The 22,321-nt window shown below is 45.9% G+C and overlaps 1 protein-coding gene across 1 annotated transcript in view; it reads left to right on the top strand.

Annotated features, from left to right (window-relative positions):
- Nucleotides 1-22,321, top strand: part of LOC147427717 (Transducin/WD40 repeat-like superfamily protein) — a 127,190-nt gene that overhangs the window by 52,107 nt on the left and 52,762 nt on the right. The window contains exons 6-8 of the mRNA XM_086496711.1: nucleotides 6,319-6,375; nucleotides 6,566-6,608; nucleotides 6,888-6,965. Coding sequence (XP_086352837.1) covers nucleotides 6,319-6,375; nucleotides 6,566-6,608; nucleotides 6,888-6,965 — 178 coding nt within the window. The remainder of the gene's footprint in view (nucleotides 1-6,318; nucleotides 6,376-6,565; nucleotides 6,609-6,887; nucleotides 6,966-22,321) is intronic.

Here is a 22,321-nt window from a genome sequence, read left to right as displayed (position 1 = left end):
GAAGAAGAAACGACTAGTTCAGAGGCCACTCTACCAACAGGGGTGTCCTGCATGTCCAGGGTCTCTTTCCAAAGTGCCTCCATCCGCTCTCTAAGCTCTAAATCTAGCAAGATCCTCTCGGCGATGCGTAGTATCGCAACCCCCCTCCTTTGTCTGTTTGTTATTGTGAGAATCACTGGCGCATGGTCGGAAAAAGTAGTCCCTACCAGGATGCAAATAGATCCCCCCATGTCACAAATGTGGTAAGTGGCGTAGAAGCGATCTCTCTTGGCACGGAACTACGCCGGGCGGTGTCGACTCTCTTTTGAACTGTGACTTGAAGATGTGCAGTATTTTGAAGTGAATCTCTGCTGTGTCACGGTAGAATCTTGACTTGGGGTGTCCAAGTTTGTTACACTGGTATCAGTGCACAGAAAGATTCTTCTTCTACAGAGAAATATGCAAGAGATGTCATCATGCCTTGGCATCACTCGAAAATGACTGAGAAAGATACATTTGATGACTACTGCCCAGATTTTGGGATACTTGTTGAAGATTCTTTTGAAAGACCAGATTGAGCAGTTTTGCTATGATTTTTGAAAGAGATTCAAGACTATGCTTTAAACCATAAGTTTGACTCCATTCAGAGACTTTTGGGACATGACTAAGCAACGATTTGGAATGCATGCCAGCTCATTGACTTATGCGACGGGCAGGATAGTATCCATCTCAAAGTGAAGAGAATGAATCAAGGAAACCAGCTGATAGCTCATCACAGGATTCTGGCGAATCAGAGGGTTTTACGAACTAAGGAGACCAGATGCAAGTTTATCAAAGGATTCCAGAGAAAGAGGAATCAGATGATAGTGCGTCTTAGGGTTTCAATGATTGACTCTGATGTGCCAATGGACAGGGAAGCGAAAGACGCTATCCGCAGGTCCCAGGGCACAAGGAAAGAAAGGAAAAAGGGAATCAATTGGTAGATCAGAACATTCTCTAGACCCAGGATAAGATTTTTGAAGCCGACTAGTACACGAGGGACTTGGACACTGCTTTTGCCAAGGTCCGGAAGGCTTTAGAGAAATCTCAAGAACAACATAAGAAGGCCACAGCTCGACATCGTCGCGATTTGAAATTACGGGAAGACGATTGGGTGCTCTTACGTTTTGAGAAGGCACGCCTCAAAAAGAAAAAGGGAAAGGAGCGGCTTTTTCCAAAGCTTAGCATGCGGTATTATGGCCCTTTCCAGATAAAAGAAAAGGTAAATGATGTCTCCTTTAGACTGAAGCTGCCCGATACTTGAAAGGTTCACAACATTTCATGTGAGTCTATTGAAGCCTTTTAAAGGTGATGTACCCGATGATGGGGAGCCTAATGAGCAACCCGAAGTGGAGGAAAGCGAGGAGATACTCGTTCCAGAACAGATTTTGGCACACAAGGACAAAAAGATAAAAGGTAAAGCGATTAGGCGGTTCTTGGTTAAATTCAAGAACTATCCTGCATTAGATGCGAAGTGGATGGAGGAGGACCTAACAGATACTCCTCAAATTTTGAAACCTTACCTTGAAGCATTCGGTTTAGCATAGTCTACTCCTTTATTTTATTCATTACTTTGGAAGATTCCTTCCACATAAGACATTCAGCCCACCTTGGTATTCTTACCCTTCCTTCCACCTGAGAGATTCGTCCCCCCTTGGGGTTCTAACCCTTCAAAAACAATATGCAAGAATCAAACTTTGCAACACAGAGGAAAGAGCCCACCTCGAAACGTGCTACCACTCGAGCACACACTTGCGCTGCTGATTGCACGTGTGCACATTATTGAATATAAAAAAAATCCCTGTCTGGGCCCTGCCGCACTACTGTGTGCCATCTGTCCCCGCCTCAATGCTGCTATACCATTGCGCCCATCTTTGCCTCGCTTCCAGCGTCGCTTAGTGCCTCCCTTGTCGATCGCCACCTACCTACGAGCCCACGACACCCTTTCCCTTCACTCCCTTGCTTCACGCATATGATTTGATTCGGCTCCTAATTTCTTTTGTAAAAATCGTAGGCACCTACTCCGATAGAACCCCGATTTCTACGAGGGTGAATCTAGTGCTGCGGGTTTGCACAAGAGGGGAGTCACTCCGCTTCTTTGTCAACGGATTACCCCGATTTTGAATAGAGTCATTGATGTCTCCTTTGGGTTTCAGGGATACTAAAGGGCTGAGTAGTATTCTACTGTATGACTTCATAACTAGAATTCCCGAAAATGAAAATGATTGATTTGTACTTGACTTGTTTGAGTGCAAGAATTCAAAGACGAAATGACTGAGGCATTTCGGTCTCATAAATCTGTATAGAGATGGTTGCAATAAGGATTAGTTAACCGGGCATCCGTGAGGTCCCGAATGGATCTAGATGCGATTACTAAATACGTTGCCGATTAATCATGGTCTGAGATTTGAAATGAATCTGTATGTGATTTCAAATGATGTCCAATGATGTGAATGTCGTCTTGTACAAGTGCTAGATGTGTCGTGTCTAGTGCGTCGGTACTAACAGTCAGTGTCTGCTAAGACAATTTATAGCCTCTGTCTGTTTTGCAGGCGTAATGGAGGGCGATTACAATTCTTTCAAGAGGGGGGTATTTCACAAACTGGTGACGTGGCAGGCCCCCAAACACACACACACACTAGCGACAGAAATGCCATGTGGCAGCAGTGTACGGACCCGCAAAACGCACCGACAGGCTGAGGTGGCGGTAGCAGATGGACATCCCGTAAATTCCGTTGACATGCTGTACGGCCTGAATTTACGCTGACAGGCTGACGTGCTAGTTGTACGAAACCCTGTTTTTTTAGCGTTGGCAGATTTTGACCAATTACTTTTGGAGATCATTGCTTTTAAGTTTGAAGCTTTTGCGGCTCTGCTTTTAGCATCCCTTGTAATGTTTATAAGTGACCTAAGGGGGCTCACTTATAGTATCTGGACGCAGAGTCTGAGAGCGAGCACCTGCGGGTCGGTTGTACTTTGCTCAAAGATTAATATGAAAAGAAATACCTAAAGGGACGCTAGTCTTTGGGGCCAATACCTCTTGGCATGGAACTACGTCGGGCCATGCCGACTCTCTTTTGAACTGTGATTTGAAGTTGTGCAATATTTTTGAAGTGAATCTTTGCTGTGTCACGGTAGAATCTTGACTTGGGGTGTCCAAGTTTGTTACAAGATGCGAGTCCAATCCCCTGCGTCTGAGGAGTGTGGGATGGGTAGGGTGATGAGGCTGAGGGCCTCACCGGGGAGAGAGGAGCGGGAGGTGGGGGTGAGGGGTGGGGTTGGGGGGGGGGGGAGGTGGAACGAAGGCGTCTGAAGGTGGGGGGGGGGGGGGGGGGGCGGTGGAGGCGGCGGAGCTGAGGTGGAAGCAGCCTCGTCAGGGGGGTCCTGGTGGAGGGGGTCAAAACGGTTTCCTATCGGAACTCAATGCTGCTGAGCTGCAAGAGGTCGGTCAACCGGGGGGGAAGTGTGGCGAGCCTGTCCCTGTTGACAGCTGCCGATGGGCACCTGCTGCCAACGGTCAGCCGTCTTATCGCTGGCCTCTGTCGAAGTACCAGCCTGCGTGTCCTGGGTACCTATCTGCTGGGCACGCTCAGCCTTGGGAGGTTGCACATGCGCTGTGGGTTGAGATCTCCTACGAGGATAGGCCTTTGCTAAGTGGCCCATTTGCTTGCAAATGAAGCACTGGTTCGGGAGACCCGAATACTCCACACTCTGTCTGATCCAATTGCCACTCACTCAAGGCAACAATATTATCTTCGGGAGGGAGTGTCTCGAACAAGAACCCGCACAGTAGGTAAACCTACGACCTTGGCCACAATTGAAGCTACAGTGCGCGGTGACTTCAGAACTGTCTCGAACATGGAACCGATCCTAGGAAGTAGAGGGAGGTATACTCTCCTCAGGCATAGGAAGCAGACTGAAATAGGCAAGTTGGCCTCCTCTTCAAGCACGTGTAGTAGGGTCGAAACCATGATGCCATCGTCTGAAGTAAGCTCGAGCTGCTCGGATACTGGGCGGGCTCATCGATATCACCTTGGCCGTCATCTCTGGAGACTCGAACTCTATCTAATAATATTCTCTCCCGAGGAACTGGACATCGGTCATCTTGCCCTCATCAGAGAGCAGTCGGGTTTGTAGGAAATCCCGAACCTCGCCTCAGTTGGATCAAGTGCCAATAATGTTGCAGATAACCAAGGTGGCTTGCAAGCGTTCACTTTTGCCATCAAGCTTGCTTGCTCTTCTGGTGAAAGAGCAAGTGGAAGGGTGGGCTCCGCGGGGTCGGGCGAGGGGGCTTCTGAGAAGTCCCTCTGTGGTGGAGCAGGTACTGCCATTCTGTGTCTGTTGTTGCCGAAGAGGGGGCAAAAGTGTCAAATCCTTCGCCAATAGGCTGCAAAGTTCAAACAGCCCACAGCAAAGGGGGCGGGTGAGCAGGTCGAGAGGAGCACGAGGCGGGAAAGGGGGCTGGCGGGCAGCGCGAGGCGGGAGAGGGGAGCTGGCGGGCTGCCGAGGGCAGCACGAGGTGGGAGATGGGTCTGGTGGGCTGCTGATAGCAGCGCAAGGAGGGGAGGGGGGGACTGGCGGGTAGGTGGAGGTAGCGATGGCATAGCAGGAGGTTCAGCAGCAGCGAGCGCGATGACCCTAGACCTTGTCAAATTTATTAATAAGTCAATTTATTTATTTATTTTATAAACTTTGATAGAGGTTTCGCCCTACCTAAGGCCTACTAGGTTTATAACCGGTAGATTTCCCTATAAAGGGAGACCTGAGCCTAGCGTTTCGAGGCTGATCAGCTAGCGCTACCATCAGCCAACGTTTGGAGAAGCCAGGCCTAGCGTTTGCAGAAACCAGCCATAGCGTTTTTGCAGACAATCAGCTTGGCGTTTTTGCTCCTAAAGAGCAGATCAGCCCTAGCGCTTGCTCATTCAGCCAGTGTTTTCGCCCTCTCTGTCGCCAGAGATTGCGAGGATCTGCAATGCGCTCTCTCCTAGATGTGGTACTGTACTTCGGCAGCCCATTGAGCCTCTTCTTGGCCATTCCCTCACCGCATCGAGTGCTCCCATTGCTTCCCATTACCGGCATCATCAAGATCTGTGTTTTCAGCCCTTCATTCCTCTCACATCGGGAGTTCAAATCAGCCCCAGATCTACCCCTTGGTGGCCATTAGCAGCCCCACAATGAGACGGATCCAAAGGTCCATCAAAACATCCCAGAAGGTGCTTCATCTTGAAAAGTTACCGCGGCAACATTCCTCATTCGAGTCAGTAGAGTTTGCACTTGAAGTATTGCATATGTGTGCATTCCATTTAAATCAAAAGAAAATACCACATCGACAACGGTGGTGGGGGGCCCTTTGGAGCTGGTTGGGACCTCATCGGGTGTCATTCTCCTTTTGTCTCTGTCTTTCTCATTCCCTCTCTTCATAGAGGGTTGGTTGGGACCTCATCGGGTGTCATTCTCCTTTTCTCTCTCTCTCTCTCTCTCTCTCTCTCTCTCTCTCTCTCATTCCCTCTCTTCAGGGAAGTAAAAGGAACCATCTCTCTTGCTTAGAAGCAATCATTAATGCAAGGAAGTAGTAAAGAGTTGGGGAAGTGTAAAACCTAGATCTTCACCATTTCAATTCCACTGCACCTGACATCTTCGGCTCGTAGATTTGATGACGAGGAGTTAGAACTATCCTTCAGACCTGCAATATAAGATGGAAAGTTTCATGGCAATTTCATTTCGATAAATTAATATGTGGAACTGATCTGTGAGGCAGACAAATTTCTAAATGACTTGGACACTACCCACTCCAAGTTTAAAGAGGCTTTCTGAAGGTTTCAAGAAACGTGATTCACCTGTTTCCACAAAATGCTGTCTATTGGGATTGGAGGTAGATAAGACATTTGGTGCTATGAACCTGTCCACGTGTTAACCTGGGGCATTGCTCCAATCAGGAAAGTTTTCCTTTGAGGCTACGAAGTCAATAATTCACCTGGGCCTGTTATTGACAGAGTTTTTATACCGTCTTCATGAGAGCCTCTCCTCTCTAATCCTCAGTTGTCTTTAAGCTGCATGGCACCAGTTGGTCTTACAGAAACATTTTTTAGGGAAGTTTGTTGATAGTCTCATACCCTTAGCATGCAAGCAAATAGCATTTTCATCAGAGGAGGTCGTTTCTTTATTTCAAATTGTCTCATTGGAGAGCCTTTGATAACAACCAAAACATCACAAAGGTGGAAACTGGCACACGATTTATTACTACTTGTGACAGCTAGATTTCTTAGACTTTTACTGAGCTTCTTGCTTTTTAATTTGCAGGTTATTGATTTGGAGAACCGCAAATTGCAAAAGACACTACGGGGAGTCCACACAAATGTATGCTGGACTGAATGCCTTTTTATGCCCATAAAATCTTTACAATTGAGATAGCTATGGGAAGTGTTATAGTTAGGTTTAAGCCACTGACAAAGTGGTTTATGTAAATACATTTTTGACTGAGTGCTTTTGTTATACTAGTAAACTATTTGAGCTTCTTACTGATGTCCTGCTTTTTAGTGCGTTACAGATTTGTAGCACAGTGCAATTCCACCCTCATCGTCCTTGGGAACGTAAGACCTAAATCTTGTACCTTATGACTACCTTATAGCGCAATAGTGTCATTTGAAGCTGCCGTACAGTCTGCATAAATTAATACTCTGCACAAGCTGATGCCATAGGAGGTTCTTGACAACACAATGGAAGGGAGATTCTTAGTCACCGTAGCCTACACTGTTTTTCCCGAAAAGAGTAGGAAGTTCTGGTTGTTGGGCTGTAGATGTCCACTCATCCTATTATCAAATAGTGATGAATTGTAGTGTTTTCATTTTATCGTTTGTGAATGGATGCAGTGATATCTGGTGGCTTGGACTCCAAAATTGTTAAATGGGATTTCAACAAGGGCAGACCAATGAAAGTTTTTGATGAAGGTTGGTAAACTTATACTGAAGTTACTGCTATCTGATGTGAAAGGAATGAGTACAATCTCACGTTTTGAACCGTGTTAGTCTTTTACCCAACACTTTTGCCTATGGTCCTCATCTGTAACATCCAGGTTTAAGTCTGATTCTGCCCATAACAGGTATCCATTCAAGGAGGTGGTGAATCTGTGACGAGTTTTAGGGACCACCTTAATATTCGAGCGGAATTAGCTGAAATTAGCTGCCCCCCCTATGGAGATTGAGGCGCTTACGAGATCAGTCTCCTTTGTACACAGTCTGTGGGATACTACCAGAGACAGATATGCCAGGGTGGCTCTAGAGTCCTCCAGACAATTAGCTCTTAATGGAGATACATGATGCTGGTGTGCACTGATGGCATCATGGTTTCAGACACATGGTTTCACCATGGACAGGTTGCCTCCTTTTCAATACTCTCTACAGGCACCCTTGAGGTCTCTGACGACGCGGGTAGAGATTAATAGACTCATTCGTCAGGATCTGATCCAGCTGGACACGAGGAGGACATGGATAGAGCCGATACAAGAGTTGGGCACAAAGATGGCTTTCTATAGAGAGCATCTTCTCCACCTCACGGGGGATGGGTTTGTGATTCGACCTAGCTATATGGACACGCATCTTTCTCATGGTTTGCGTTGTGCCATTGGCCAGATATGCACGTCCTCACATCAGCTCGAGATTGAGACTGGCAGATTCAGAGGGACACTAGCAGATAGCAGGATATGCCGCTTATGCCATCTAGAGCCAGAGACATAGGTACATTACATATGTCATTGCACAGTGTACTATGAGATACGAGGCCGTTTTCATTGTCTATTCAGAGAAGGTTTTGGGCCTCTATCTAGGGTCATGAGTTATGAGGATCAGAGATGTCTTGGGCTATATCTACTTGAGTTACACAGACATAGAGAAACTTTACTGAGGAGAGCTGAAGAGAGACAACCCCAGAGACAGATCACATATTTCTTTACACTAGATATTATACACTCAAAAGAACAGACAGAGGAGTAGCCAACAGTGGAGAGGTCTGCCCGCACTACTGGCATTCTCATAGACCGAGCATTGGAGCTAGGGAGATCTAGACGACCCCGATGGAGAAGAGGAGCTACACAGTTTCGAAGGAGGCTACAACAAAGGATTCGAGCCATACTTTTTTGTCGTCTAGAGTGCAGATGAAGATGGATCTCTACTTCCCTCCCATATTGTCTACACATTGTACTACTTAGTTCACACATTTCACGCCTTTCACCTTTCACGCCTATGAGCTTAGTTTAGGATTCCGCAGTATTTATATTTTGTTATCATAGTTTAATTTAATTTGTTAATCTGACTTTGTATCAGATACACCGCATTGTGACTATCTGGTCTCATAGGTCACTGTGGCCTTTTGAAGACGTTAATATAACATTTCATTTCATTTCTCTCTCTCTCTCTCTCTCTCTCTCTCTCTCTCTCTCTCTCTCCATAAGAACACACAAAATAGAAAATCAGCCCAAGGTGTACCTAGACCAAGCAATCGAAGTGGTGGATAGTTTCAAATATTTGGGAGTGGATATTCCTTCCAATCATGCATGGGGAAGTTGTGTAAGAAGCAGACTTGATGCGGGCAAGGCCAAATACTACCAATTTGAGAATATGTGTACACAAAGCAATATCCGAAGATGGGAGATCAAAGCAATGGTATTTGAAACATGCGTAGTACAGACCATACTATACGGGGTGGAAGTTAAAGGTGCTAGCATATCGGCCAGTACATGGAACGAAATAGAAAAGATACAAAAGAAGTTCTTATGTAGACATCTTGGGGTCAAAACGACGACACCATACTCCGTGATGATGTTGGAAACAGGCAACAGGCCATTAGAAATGAAAGCATTGCAGAGAATGTACAAATACATTATGAAAGTGAAGAAGATGTCTCCCAATAGAATACCACAAGTGGCATTGGGAGTCGCTTGTGCACCACAAAAAACCAACAAGAGCAAAATCCTCTCCTCAAGTCTGGTACAAGACATCAAGAGATGGTTTGCAAGATGGAATGTGGAAGCATATGTAGACATGCCTATCGAAGAAGGAAAAGAAGGAGATTATATGCTGAATTTTGAGCTGACAGCGCTAGACAGTCTCCACAACAAATGGAAGACGGCTACACACAGATCTAAATTTGAATACTACTGCAAACATGTACACACAAAGTATTGGGAGGCATACAAAATGTCAGAAACACGAGTTCACATAAGAACTCCTATGTGTCACCGAGCAATAAGAGCCATCACTATGATGCGTATGAGAGCTCACAGGCTGAAAGTAGAGACAGGAGGATGGCTGAAAATTGATGCAAACCAAATAGAATGCACCCAATGCAGTTTACAAAAGATTGAGGATGAGACACATGTGACTCTAGAATGCCCTGCATACACCGACATACGTGCTGATTTTCAGCAGCTTACAAGGGGATGCACTACTCTTGAGGAATTGCTCTCTAAAACAGACCCATCTCCTACAACGCCTAGGGATATACCTAGCCAGTATTCTAGAACATCACACACTACTCATGGAAAAGGCAAAGGGTGCTACACACCACACACCCCCGCAAGGGGAGTTTGCTTGGAGTTTTCGAGGGTCCCATGGGTCACTTTGGCCCCCCGAGGAGGTAAATATCAAATCAAATCTCTCTCTCTCTCTCTCTCTCTCTCTCTCGGACTCCTTGCCGCTACCTCTGTTGTTACTCCGCTCGTGCTCCTTCTCAACCTTGCATTGCCTTGAGCACGAGCATTCATTCTCTATGAGGATCTTTCAGCTCTCTCTCTCTCTCTCTCTCTCTCTCTCTCTCTCTCTCTCTCTCTCTCTCTCTCTCCACACTATTTTTTAGGGTTTTGCCACCTTTCTTTTAATGTATTTAAAGTTCGGTCATTGTTTTTTCTGTTTTTTAGGGTTTTGAAACTGCTTTTTGCTGTTTTTAGGGGTTTGATTTGAACAGATCTAAGACAATAAAATTAGCCTCTTCTGGTTGTCCATCAGTTTGTGGAAGAAGAGAATTTGAGCATAGTGCCCATGTTTTCGAGCAATCCTCTCCAAAACAAACTTGTCATGCGAGGATCACGATCATTGACAATCGATTCTGGCATACTATGGTACTTAAACACATTGTACATGAATAAGCGTGCCATCTGATCAGATTTTATCCTTTTTTTAACAGGGATAAAATGGGCATGCTTGTTGAGCCTGGTCCATATGCCATCATTCCCTGTTGGGGTTCTTGGAAGATCAAAGATAAAATCCATAGCAATGCTTTCCCATGGCTTATCCGGAATCAGTAGTGGTTGTAACAACCCTGGTGACTTTTGCTTGTCAAACTTGACCTTTTGGCAGATCACGCATGCTCGCACAAAGGCATCCACATCTCTCCTCAAGGTAGGCCAATAGGAGTCTCTACCTCTTTAAGTGTCGCATCAATAACACGATGCCCTGCATATGGTGGGACGTGACTTTCTACCATGACCTTATGTCGCAATAGCCTAGTGACACAAAGTCTGCCATGCATCATTGTAGTGCTCATGATGTTGCCCCTCTTGCAACTGGTCAGAAATCCTTGCGAAGTCTTCATCTGTAGCATATTGTTCCTGTTGCTAATTGGACTATTTTCTTATTTTTAATGATTAATTTCTTTGTCAAGGATATTTAATTGTGTACACTAAGAACTATTGAAAGATTGTAGCTACAGGAACTGCCATCAAGAACGGACAACTCTGATATGTCATTTGATGGGTGACGGTAAAACATCGCGAAGGAGTTTCCGTAAGTTCGGTGGAAAGGGCCGGGTTACGAATGCCCCTGATGCGTCACATGATGGGTGACGGGTGCATCAGAAAGGGGGCACTCTGTAGGCTAAGGAGGAAATCCGAACTGAGTAAGAAAATACGTGTAAGAACGCAAGCACAAGAATAAAGACAGGTTCAATGAAGCTTTTTACGAAAAACAGGAACATTCGCGGGAGGGCAGATGCTTTCCCGCGAGGAGTCTGTGTCTGCATTGCATCTGTGCCCGTGTTCTGCACCCGGGGACGCCTGGAATGTGTTTGTGTAGCATTGTTTTCACTAACTGAGTGAGTTTTAAAGTTTAAACAAGTTGACACTTTATTTTATAAAGTGGCCGGCCACTTTTAAGTGACCGGTCCCTTTTATTAATAAAATAAAGCATCCCCAAAATCTTACGTAAAAAACCTACGCAAGCTGTACGGATGGGCTGAAAACAGCGAGCTCTCTCTCTCCTCTCTCTAGAAGCGCCAGAAACAGCGAACTCTCTCTCTCCTCTCTCTAGAAGCGCTAGAGCTTCTGCTTTTGTGCCCTATTTCCGCCGGGTGCACGGGCCTATAAAAAGGCAGCAAGCGTTACAGTTTTGGACACACGCTAGGAGCAGCAGAAGGAGTTAGCGCTGAGGATTTCGGAGCAAGTGCTGGCGACGAAAATCTGCAAGTGTTCGTGTGACGACTGAGCACGGAGGTCGCTTTTCCAAGCAAGGAGCGACAGGTATAACGTGTTGATACGCATTGAGAGTTGTTGCTTTGTGTGGTTTGTTTTGCAGGAATCTCCCTTCTTACGGGAAAGCCCCTCACGGGAAGTACGGCTTCACGCCTAAGTCCCTTACGGGAAAGTACGGCTTCGCACCTAAGTCCCTTACGGGAAAGAACGGCCTTGTGCCCAAGCCCTTTACGGGAAAGCACGACCTTCGGGTCTAAGATTACAGAACGGAGGGGTTTCCTCGGGTTCTCGTGTTTGTATATGAATTCTCCCTGAATAAAGAATACTCTTGACGGGGGGGGGGACCAGCCCATCTTCTGGTCCCCAATACTGTGTCGATCTTCTCCCTTCTCTCACATTTGCAAAGTATTTTATTTTTCAGATTTCTAAGTGCTCGTGTACGCTCCCGTTTTGTGACAGTGGTATCAGAGCTCGGACTCCTCTCTTTCTCTGCAAAGAAGGACGATTCCGAGAAGAACGGGAAGAACCATGTCGAGCCAAGGGAGAAGCGTTGAAGATGAGCTTCAACAAGTGTAAGCTCAGCTTGCGGATTAAGCTCTTGGGCGGAATGAAGAGAACGAATGGAACCGATGCAGCCGGGCATCCAGACCACACTGTTGGCGTGAGACCACAGGAAGAAAGAGAAGAAGAACGTGCGGAGGTGCACAAAGGATCTTCGGATCGGAATGAACGGCCTACTCCAAGGAAAGGCCAGGAAAAAGCGCTCTCTTTGTTAGACGAGAGCAAGGACATCTCTATCTCATCTCCATCTTACTCTCCTGATTATACTTCTACTTCTCGATCGTCTCGTCAGAAGAAGGAAGCCGCTACTACTACTACCCTACATCAACCTAAAGATAAGCCACGATTCAAGAAGCATGGTCGCAAGTCTCAACATTGCATGAGAGTCTTCAAATCGGGCGACGAGGACATCAAGTTCGAAACCTACAAGGGACGGAGAGATATCTCCAAAGCACTGTCCTTCATCGGACAGTTTGAAGTCGCCTTTACCAATGGGCACTTCACAGAAAGATCCAAATTGCGCCATGTGGGGATGCACCTCAAGGAAACGGCAAGTAATTGGTGGTTAGCCAAGATTCTGGAAGGTTCTCAAGCCAGAACTTGGGAGAGATTCAAATCTGAATTTTATGAACAGTTTCTTCCACCTGACTTCGAGCAGGACATACGGAAGGAATTGGACTGGCTCGCCCAGAAGGAACATGAAAGAGTAACGACCTATGTGGACAAGTATTGGTCGGTTCTTCTGAAGGTTACTCCCTTCATGAAGATTGCCAACGAGGAAAAGAAACGAAAGTTCGAAGCGGGTCTCCAACCGCAGCTTCGAAAGAGTATGAAAGTGTATCCGCATGATACTCTTCAGAGGATGATGGAGTTAGCAATCATTGCTGAGGATTTGCACTCAACTGGGACGCCCAAAAAAATGGAGCATAGCACTTACCGTGCGAGACAAAGAGGGGTCTACGATGACCAAGGGGGCCAAGGAAGAAAACGTCCTCCATCTAGGGACGATGATCATTCTAAGAAGCCAGAGGGCAATGGCAAGCGAACTAAGTATCTTTCTCCTACTCAACTTCAAACTTTCAGAGAGGAAGGAAGATGCTTCTACTGTGGCGAGAAAGGACATATGAAACCGGATTGCCCGCTAAAGCAGCAACGGCAAGAACAAGCCTCTACAAGGCAAGAGAAAGCAAGGAAGGAACCCGCTCCACCAAGCTCGAACTCAATTCCAGATGTTCAAGGAAACACAAAAACGGAGAAAGGGAAGCGTCAACTTCTGAAGGGCTGGGGGTCTTTGAACAACCAACGAGTACTGATTCTTTATGATCCAGGATCCACGGATAACTTCATCTCCCTGGATACTGCAGAACGTTTGTGCCTCACACCGGCTCAGCTTGGCACACCGGTTACATCCGGATCGACATTCGAGGGGTTGACAACCAATGCAACTCCCGTGCAAGGACAACTCAATCTTCGGATTGGCGAGTACAAGGACCGCGAATTATTTTTGATGGCACCCATCGAGGGATGTTATATCATCTTGGGTATGCCATGGCACTTCCACATGACACCTGTCCCCGATTATGTGGAAAAGACCCTCACTTTTGATCATGAGGGTAAGAAAATAAAGATTCATGCTGATGCAGGAGATTGGCAGTTCCCAATTGTAAGTCATATCTCCATTAAGAAAGAAATGAAGAAGTGTGTTTCCGCTTACTTGATTTTTGCACGTGAGAAGGATAAAACTAGTGGGGATATAGTCTGGAAATTAAGCGTTTTCAATTTATTGAAAAGTACAAAGATTGTTTCACGGAAACACTCCCTGATGAACTACCTCCGGTACGCCCAGAAGATCACCGCATAGATCTCATACCGGGTAGCTCGCCTCCCAATCAACCCCCTTATCGGGTGAGTCTTGCTCAGCAAGAGGAAATTTTGAAGCAAGTCAACGAGCTTCTAGAGAAAGGGTTAGTACGGCTAAGTGCTTCACCCTACTGCTCTCCAGTTCTACTGGTGCAGAAGAAAGATGGCACGTTTCGAATGTGCATAGACTATAGGTCTTTAAACAAGATCACGATCAAGAATCGCTTTCCGATCCCTCGGATTGATGATATACTTGATAAGTTGCAGGGTGCAAGTGTCTTTAGTCGCATAGACTTAAAGAGTGGGTATCATCAAATACGGATCGCCCCTAAGGATGTCCATAAGACTGCTTTCCGCACAACCTTTGGACTATATGAATTTTTGGTAATGCCTTTCGGCTTGACCAATGCTCCTGCGACGTTCAATCGCATGATGGACCGCATTTTCAGCCCATATCGAGCTTTTACGGGAGTATTCTTTGACGACATACTCATCTTCTCTAAGTCAGAAGAGGAACATCGGAAGCACTTGGACCTAGTGTTTCAAGAATTGCGAAAGCATGAGTTGCATGTGAATGCAAAGAAGAGCGAGTTCTTTTTCTCAGAGATACACTATCTCGGCTATATAGTCTCTCACAATCAAGTGAGTATGGATCCTGCCAAGATCCGAGGGGTAGAAGATTGGCCTATTCCCACTACGGTACATGATGTACGTAGCTTCCTGGGATTATGTTCGTATTATCGAAGGTTTGTCCGAGGATTTGCTCATGTAGCAGGACCACTTCATGATTTGACAAAGAAGAAGATTCCTTTCAGATGGGGATCGAGACAACAAGGAGCTTTTGATCGGCTCAAGTACTTGCTAAGCCATGGACCTATTTTGATAGTGCCTGACTTAAGGAAACCATTTGAGGTTCATTGCGATGCTTCAGGCGATTGCATCGGAGCAGTGTTAAACCAAGAAGGCCATGCAATGGCCTACGAAAGCAGACGGCTTAAGGAAGTAGAGTTGCATGCATCAATCTACGAAAAGGAACACATGGCTGTGATTCATGCCTTATCCAACTGGAAGCACTATCTTCTAGGAGCGGATTTTGTGATCAAGACTGATCACCAGAGTTTGCGGTATTTTCTTACGCAAAGGAAACTATCTGAGAAGCAGATGAGATGGGCAAACTTTTTGTCTATGTTTCACTTCCAGATCCTTCACACGGTTGGGAGTAAGAATGTGGTCGCGGACGCATTGTCTAGGCGGCCAAGGGTGAACGCTATCACTTCGGTGTATCACCAAGAGTTGGAAGCACTACTTGATTTGTATCCGAATGATCTGGGGAAAGCTACAATGTGGAGAGAATGAGTTCCCTTATTCTATTCGGGATGGCTATCTCTACCACCATCAGGCCATTTGTGTTGCGGAACCATTAAGAAAGAAGATCATGGATGAAGCACACGCTTCGCCTTATGCGGGTCATCGGGGTATTCTCCCTACGACCTTAGCAATGGAAAGATATTTCTTTTGGCCTAGCCTTAAAGCAGACATTGATAAGTATGTCAGAGAATGCTTGGTTTGCCAAAAAGTGAAGTATGATTGGCATAAGACGCCTGGGTTGCTACAACCATTGCCTGTGCCTAATGAACCTTGGGAAAGTATTGCCATGGACTTCATCATGGACCTCCCTAGAACTCAGACTGGAAATGACGCGATCTGGACCATTGTGGACAGGTTTAGCAAGCAAGCACACTTTATACCAGTCAAGAAAACGATCAAAGCAGATCATATGGCTAGGGTTTTTCTGGCACAGATCTTTAAGCATCATGGAATGCCTAAGTCTATTGTGAGTGATCGAGATCCTCGCATGACAGGAAATTTTTGGCGTGCCTTGATGGATAATCTTGGTACGAAGTTGAATTTTTCATCTGCCTACCATCCTCAAACGGACGGGCAAAGTGAGATAGCCAATTCCACAGTATTGGATATGTTAAAAGCTTATGTGTCAGATCGGCAATCTGACTGGGAGAAATATTTGCCTCTTGTCGAGTATGCGTATAACAATACCATACACTCATCGACGGGAAAAGCACCTTTTGAGATTCTCTATGGTAAGCCTTTGCTTCCACCGATCCTTTTAACTAAGGATAAGATCTTTGCAGCAAATGAATTTGTCCGGGATTCGGACACAGCCTACGGGCAAGTTAGGAGAGCTATTCTACGCTCTCAGGAAAAGCATAAGAAAGCTGCAGACAAGCACAGGAGGAATCTAGACTTAACAGTCGGACAGTTAGTCTTACTCAAGTTTGAGAAGGCAAGACTTAAGAAACAAGCGTCTCATAAGGGGAAGGTGGTAAAACTTTCTACCCGTTATTATGGGCCGTTTAAGATCATTGAGCAAGTGAACGATGTCACCTTCCGATTAGAGCTACCGCCTAATTGGAGGATCCATAATGCTTTCCATGTCAGTTTACTCCGGCCGTATGTGGGACCGCCTCCGAGCCAGCCTAGTGCTGAGGAACCTCCTGAGGTGGAGGAAACAGAAGAAATACTCCAACCGGAGCAGATAGTAAGTCATCAGGAGCGGCCTCTCAAGTCCGGAAAAATAACACGGAAGTATTTGGTTAAGTTTAAGAACTATTCGAATCTAGATGCTCAGTGGATGACGCAGGAGGAATTAGCAGCTTATCCCGAGATACTGGAGGTATATGTCCAAGCACTACAGTTGAGGTCAACTGTTTAGAAGCTAGAGGGATGTTGCTAATTGGACTATTTTCTTATTTTTAATGACTTATTTCTTTGTCAAGGATATTTTATTGTGTACACTAAGAACTATTGAAAGATTGTAGCTACAGGAACTGCCATCAAGAACGGACAACTCTGATGTGTCATTTGATGGGTGACGGTAAAACATCGCGAAGGAGTTTCCGTAAGTTCGGTGGAAAGGACCGGGTTACGAGTGCCCCCGATGCGTCACATGATGAGCGACGGGTGCATCAGAAAGGGGGCACTCCGTAGGCTAAGGAGGAAATCCGAACTTAGTAAGAAAATACGCGTAAGAACGCAAGCACAAGAATAAAGATGGGTTCAATGAAGCTTTTTACGAAAAGCAGGAACATTCGCGAGAGGGCAGATGCTTTCCCGCGAGGAGTCTGTGTCTGCATTGCATCTGTGCCCGTGTTCTGCACCCGGGGACGCCTGGAATGTGTTCGTGTAGCATTGTTTTCACTAACTGAGTGAGTTTTAAAGTTTAAACAAGTTGACACTTTATTTTATAAAGTGGCCGGCCACTTTTAAGTGACCGGTCCCTTTTATTAATAAAATAAAGCATCCCCAAAATCTTACGTAAAAAACCTACGCAAGCTGTACGGATGGGCTGAAAACAGCGAGCTCTCTCTCTCCTCTCTCTCGAAGCGCCAGAAACAGCGAACTCTCTCTCTCCTCTCTCTAGAAGCGCTAGAGCTTCTGCTTTTGTGCCCTATTTCCGCCGGGTGCACGGGCCTATAAAAAGGCAGCAAGCGTTACAGTTTTGGACACACGCCAGGAGCAGCAGAAGGAGTTAGCGCTGAGGATTTCGGAGCAAGTGCTGGCGACGGAAATCTGCAAGTGTTCGTGTGACGACTGAGCACGGAGGTCGCTTTTCCAAGCAAGGAGCGACAGGTATAACGTGTTGATACGCATTGAGAGTTGTTGCTTTGTGTGGTTTGTTTTGCAGGAATCTCCCTTCTTACGGGAAAGCCCCTCACGGGAAGTACGGCTTCACGCCTAAGTCCCTTACGGGAAAGTACGGCTTCGCGCCCAAGTCCCTTACGGGAAAGAACGGCCTTGTGCCCAAGCCCTTTACGGGAAAGCACGACCTTCGGGTCTAAGATTACAGAACGGAGGGGTTTCCTCGGGTTCTCGTGCTTGTATATGAATTCTCCCTGAATAAAGAATACTCTTGACGGGGGGGGGACCAGCCCATCTTCTGGTCCCCAATACTGTGTCGATCTTCTCCCTTCTCTCACATTTGCAAAGTATTTTATTTTTCAGATTTCTAAGTGCTCGTGTACGCTCCCGTTTTGTGACAGTTCCTTCATGTCATCAAGCTCATGATGGTAAGGAATTGACACAATTGAAATTTGTGGCTTTCTTGATAATGCATCAGCCACAACATTCTTCTTGCCTTCCACATGCATAATTTGGAAGTGGAACATAAAAAGAATGTTTGCCCATCGCATATGCTTTTCGGATAGCTTTGATTGTGTCAAGAAGTATCGCAAGGTCTGATGGTCTGTTTGGACAACAAAATCAGCACCTAAGAGGTAGTGCTTCCAACTGGAAAGCGCATGAATGATGGCCACGAGCTCTTTCTCATAGACTTGCATAGTCTTCTCTGGCCCTTGCAAAATTCGGCTCTCATAAGCTACTACCCGTCCATCTTGCATTAGCACCGCTCCGATGCTACTGCTACTGTCACGAGGACGTGGCAGTTATTAACCATGTCACAGAGATGTGGCAACTGCTAACCTTGGTTGTTGGTTTCTTTCCAATGGGGTTTATTTTATTTGTTTTGAGACCCTCTTTTTGAAGTAGCAAACGGTCGGACATTGTATGGCCAATGTGAACGGTAGATTCACCCGCAGACGGGAAGTGGTCGGCACTGGAATTTGTATGGTAAGAGGATGTCTAGGTTCAGAGCAAGATCATATAGGTCCCCCCGTCGCACTTAGCAAGTTGGTGGATACTAGGAAGTGAACTCAATTAAGGCGTAAAGTCAAGGTGGGACTACCAACAAAAAGTATCCGACAGTTGGGCCACATTGCACTTTTGGATGTGGTCCCAATGAGGATAGATGGTCAGAAGACCAGTGGGAGCCCAACGGGAGCATCTCCTAAAATTTAGGGAACTGCTATTTTGGGCCGTGAAATGTGTTCGCGTCATTACCTCCGGTATGACTAGGGGAACACTTTATAACTCTGCCGCGAAGTCAACTGACGCGTCGGTTGGGATATTTTTAAGCGGCGAACCCGAAACGGGAAAATGCTTGAAAATGCGCCAAGTGTCACATTTTGGTGAACTTTCCTCTTGCAGAAAAATGGGCGCTGATTTTTATGATGGGAGAGGCCTCATTTGCAACCTGTCACAGGTTAAGAGCTATGGAGTGCTTTCTTTCCCTCTCATGTACAGTGTGGTGCTAGGAGTGATGCCCTGCACACTACACACTGCTCTCTCTCTCCCCTACGTGCAGTTATGTGATGCCCCACAAGAGGGCTACTCATTTGACTGATGTACAGTTGTGTGGGTTCATGCTTTTGTGCTGAGGCAAGAGCCTCCTTGAGCAGGAACAGGGGTAGCTAACTGCTGCTCCAAAGCAGGCACTGGTGAGGGTCATAACCTCACCGTACAGGTGCAAAATCAGCGCTGTGTATGCGCTGTAAATTCACTGTTTTTCAGCCATACGGACGCCAGGACCATTGGGAATCGTGTCCCACTGGCAGAGGACAGTTAGGGGACTGTTTGGGGCTGAAAACAGGGCAAAAACCAGTAAATACAGCGTGCTGAATTTACTGTTTTTGGACAGGAATCAGAGGGTATACGACAGTGCAAGCGAGTTCCAGCAGGGGAATTGGTTTCGCGCAAGTTTTGGGGTTGTTATGTTGCCGAAATTTGGCCAAATCAAATGGTATCTAGGTGGATACACGTGAAGGATTCCCAAGACCTTACCTTGTAATTTACCCTCCTAAAGAATAAAGAAATACCGAAAGGGGCGCCAATTTTGGGGCCTACAGGTTGTCGGCGTCTGCTCGGAGCATTCTAGCTTCCGAGCCGTGTGTGTATTCAAGTGTTAACTCCCGTCGCAGGTTCTCTTTGCAAAGTGCTCTGTGTGTGTGTATAAAGGAAAGAATTTCGGGTGAAAGCCAACGCCTACCGCCCTACGGGCCGGTTTCAGCTACACGTGTCACACTAGAAATGACTTCCTGAGATCTTACAAAACAATTACTGGATCTGAAGTCAACTTTTCCGTATCGCATATGCTTTTCGGATAGCTTTGACTGTGTCAAGAAGCATCGCAAGGTTTGATGGTCTGTTTGGACAACAAAATCAGCACCTAAGAGGTAGTGCTTCCAATTGGAAAGCGCATGAATCACGGCCAAGAGCTCTTTCTCATAGACTTGCATAGTCTTCTGTGGCCCTTGCAAAATTCGGCTTTCATAAGCTACTGCCCATCCATCTTGCATTAGCAGAACCTAGATGGTTATTACGGGGGGAGTATTAAGAAGTCTGAGGGTAGTGGTTACTCTCAGCACCTCCAAACGACGCAGACTGCGGTGTGGGAGTGTTTGGTTGTAAAGGCCTCTATATCTCATGGCCCGTATCTTTTTAGGTTATTTGCGAGAGGAGTGATGAGGGATCGTTGAACAACTCATGGTCCGGACCAAGATGGTTATTTGCAGGGGGTGGCGGCTTTATGTTTCTATGTCTTGTAACATGTATATGTGAGCATTTGTGTTGCATTGTGATGTGCCAACCACTGAATATTCCTTAATGGATGAGATTGTCCTGGGAAGCCAACGACCCAGGATATCAAGATCTCTGAGTTGGAATGAGACTCCTTATGTGATGAGATTTTTGTTGGAAGCCAACGACCCAGGATATCAAGAGCTCCAATCTAAGTTGAAAAATCTGATTGTCACTTTGATCGGCCCTTCGAATGACTCTCGGAGATTTTTGAGTTAACTTGAGTCGTTTTGAAGATATACGATAATAATGGACAATTAATTTATTTCAAGAAGGGGGCACATGATACATCACAAACTGCTGACATGTCAAGCCACTGACGAACGGAGCCAACCTGCACATCCTGGCCGAGGGACCTTAACCCTAGGAAGCAGCAGCATCAGAAGAAGCAGAAGAAGTTCCAACTAACTTATGGGACCCTATCCGATGGGCCTAATTGACTTAAAGATAAAGCAAGATCCATTGATACACACACACACACACACACACACACACACACACACACACACACACACAAGAATGGCGTGGAGCATGATGACGCAACAACTGTACGGACAACCCGCAAAACGTGCCTACATGCTGACGTGGCACCTTTACTGATTTCCGCGTTTTACGTTGATGACGTGGCAGTTGTAGGAATTTCCAAAAAACGCGTTGGTAGCTTTTGGACCAATTGCTTTTCAGTTTGAAGCTTTTCTTGTAACTGGGTGTCATAGGCCAATGGCCTTTAAATTTGTGTCATGGGCTCATTCTCTGGCACGCTTCCAAGTGAAGGTGCAGAGTGTGGAGTACTGACATTGTACTGAGTTCAAGCATTATAAAGAAATACCGAAAGGGGCAACAAGGGTTGGGGCGAGTGCTCTCTTGAGGTGGGACTCCGCCACTCCATGTCTCGTGCGTTGTGCATCTCTTTCAGTTCAGTTGTTATTTGAAGTGCTTAAAGAAGTTCAGTTTGTTCTTTTCCGTTGGCACGTGGTGCCCATCTCGTGACACATGTGATGGTGTATAGAGAGCTTACTCTTTCCTTACAGCTATGGTGGGTGTATAAGATGTGCGAATGGTGGACAATAGTGGGATGGTATAGTGCTCCTCCATTTCACAAAAGGGAGAGGCTCTATTTTATAAATGAGAAGAGCTTTTATTAGGATTATTTTCTAATAATTATTTACATGGGAAAAACATGGTTATGCATTATTTTTCAATTTTTTTATGAGGGGGGCTCTCTTGCCTTATGAGTCACATGGATGTGGGCTCAAAAGAGCGAATTATAGATGTGGTGAAAGAAGAGGAGAATCTACAGGGGTGGATGAATTTTTATGAGGTTGTCTACTCGAAGATATAGTAGAGTGGGTGCATTTTAGAGAAAAAGGTTCGTAGTTAGTGTGAATAATCACTCAAAGAATGCTAATGGTATATGTGTAAATGGATTGAAAATAGTGAAGAAAGAGGGTTAATGAGGGTGGAAAATTTATTGTGAAGTTAGGTTGTTGAAGAGCTTGGACTCACCCTTTTATAGATCTTCTTCTGTAAGGTGCAGCGGAAATGAATGTTGAACTTTGCTCAAGATGAGTGCTTCAAACTGTGCTCAAGGGTTCCTTTTACTTACGGAAGGGAGAGCCTTCCGTTCCTTTAGTGAGAGAGTGCAAATGATCACAAACAAAGTGGATAAACACTGTGCATGAAGGTGCTGAGACTGAGAGATAGAGAGAAGAGAATACGACACCAGAATGTTGTCAAACCATCCTCCGAAGGCCCCACTCTCTATGGCGAGAGCGGTCTACTATTGATTGCACAAATCTCTACAATGCTTTGGACTTGCCGACGTTGTTGACAACGATGAGGGACGGGCTGAAATCTGCAAATCTTTATCTGCTGAATTCTGACTCTATGTCGATGACGACGATGCAACGACGACGCGCTGAAACGCAGATGCTG

This window comes from Adiantum capillus-veneris, chromosome 23 (assembly GCF_014529385.1).
Source record: "Adiantum capillus-veneris isolate H3 chromosome 23, ASM1452938v2, whole genome shotgun sequence".
In the NCBI taxonomy this organism is placed as follows: Eukaryota; Viridiplantae; Streptophyta; class Polypodiopsida; order Polypodiales; family Pteridaceae; genus Adiantum; species Adiantum capillus-veneris.
Note: the sequence above shows the minus strand (reverse complement) of the source record. Positions and strands in the feature narration are given on the sequence as shown.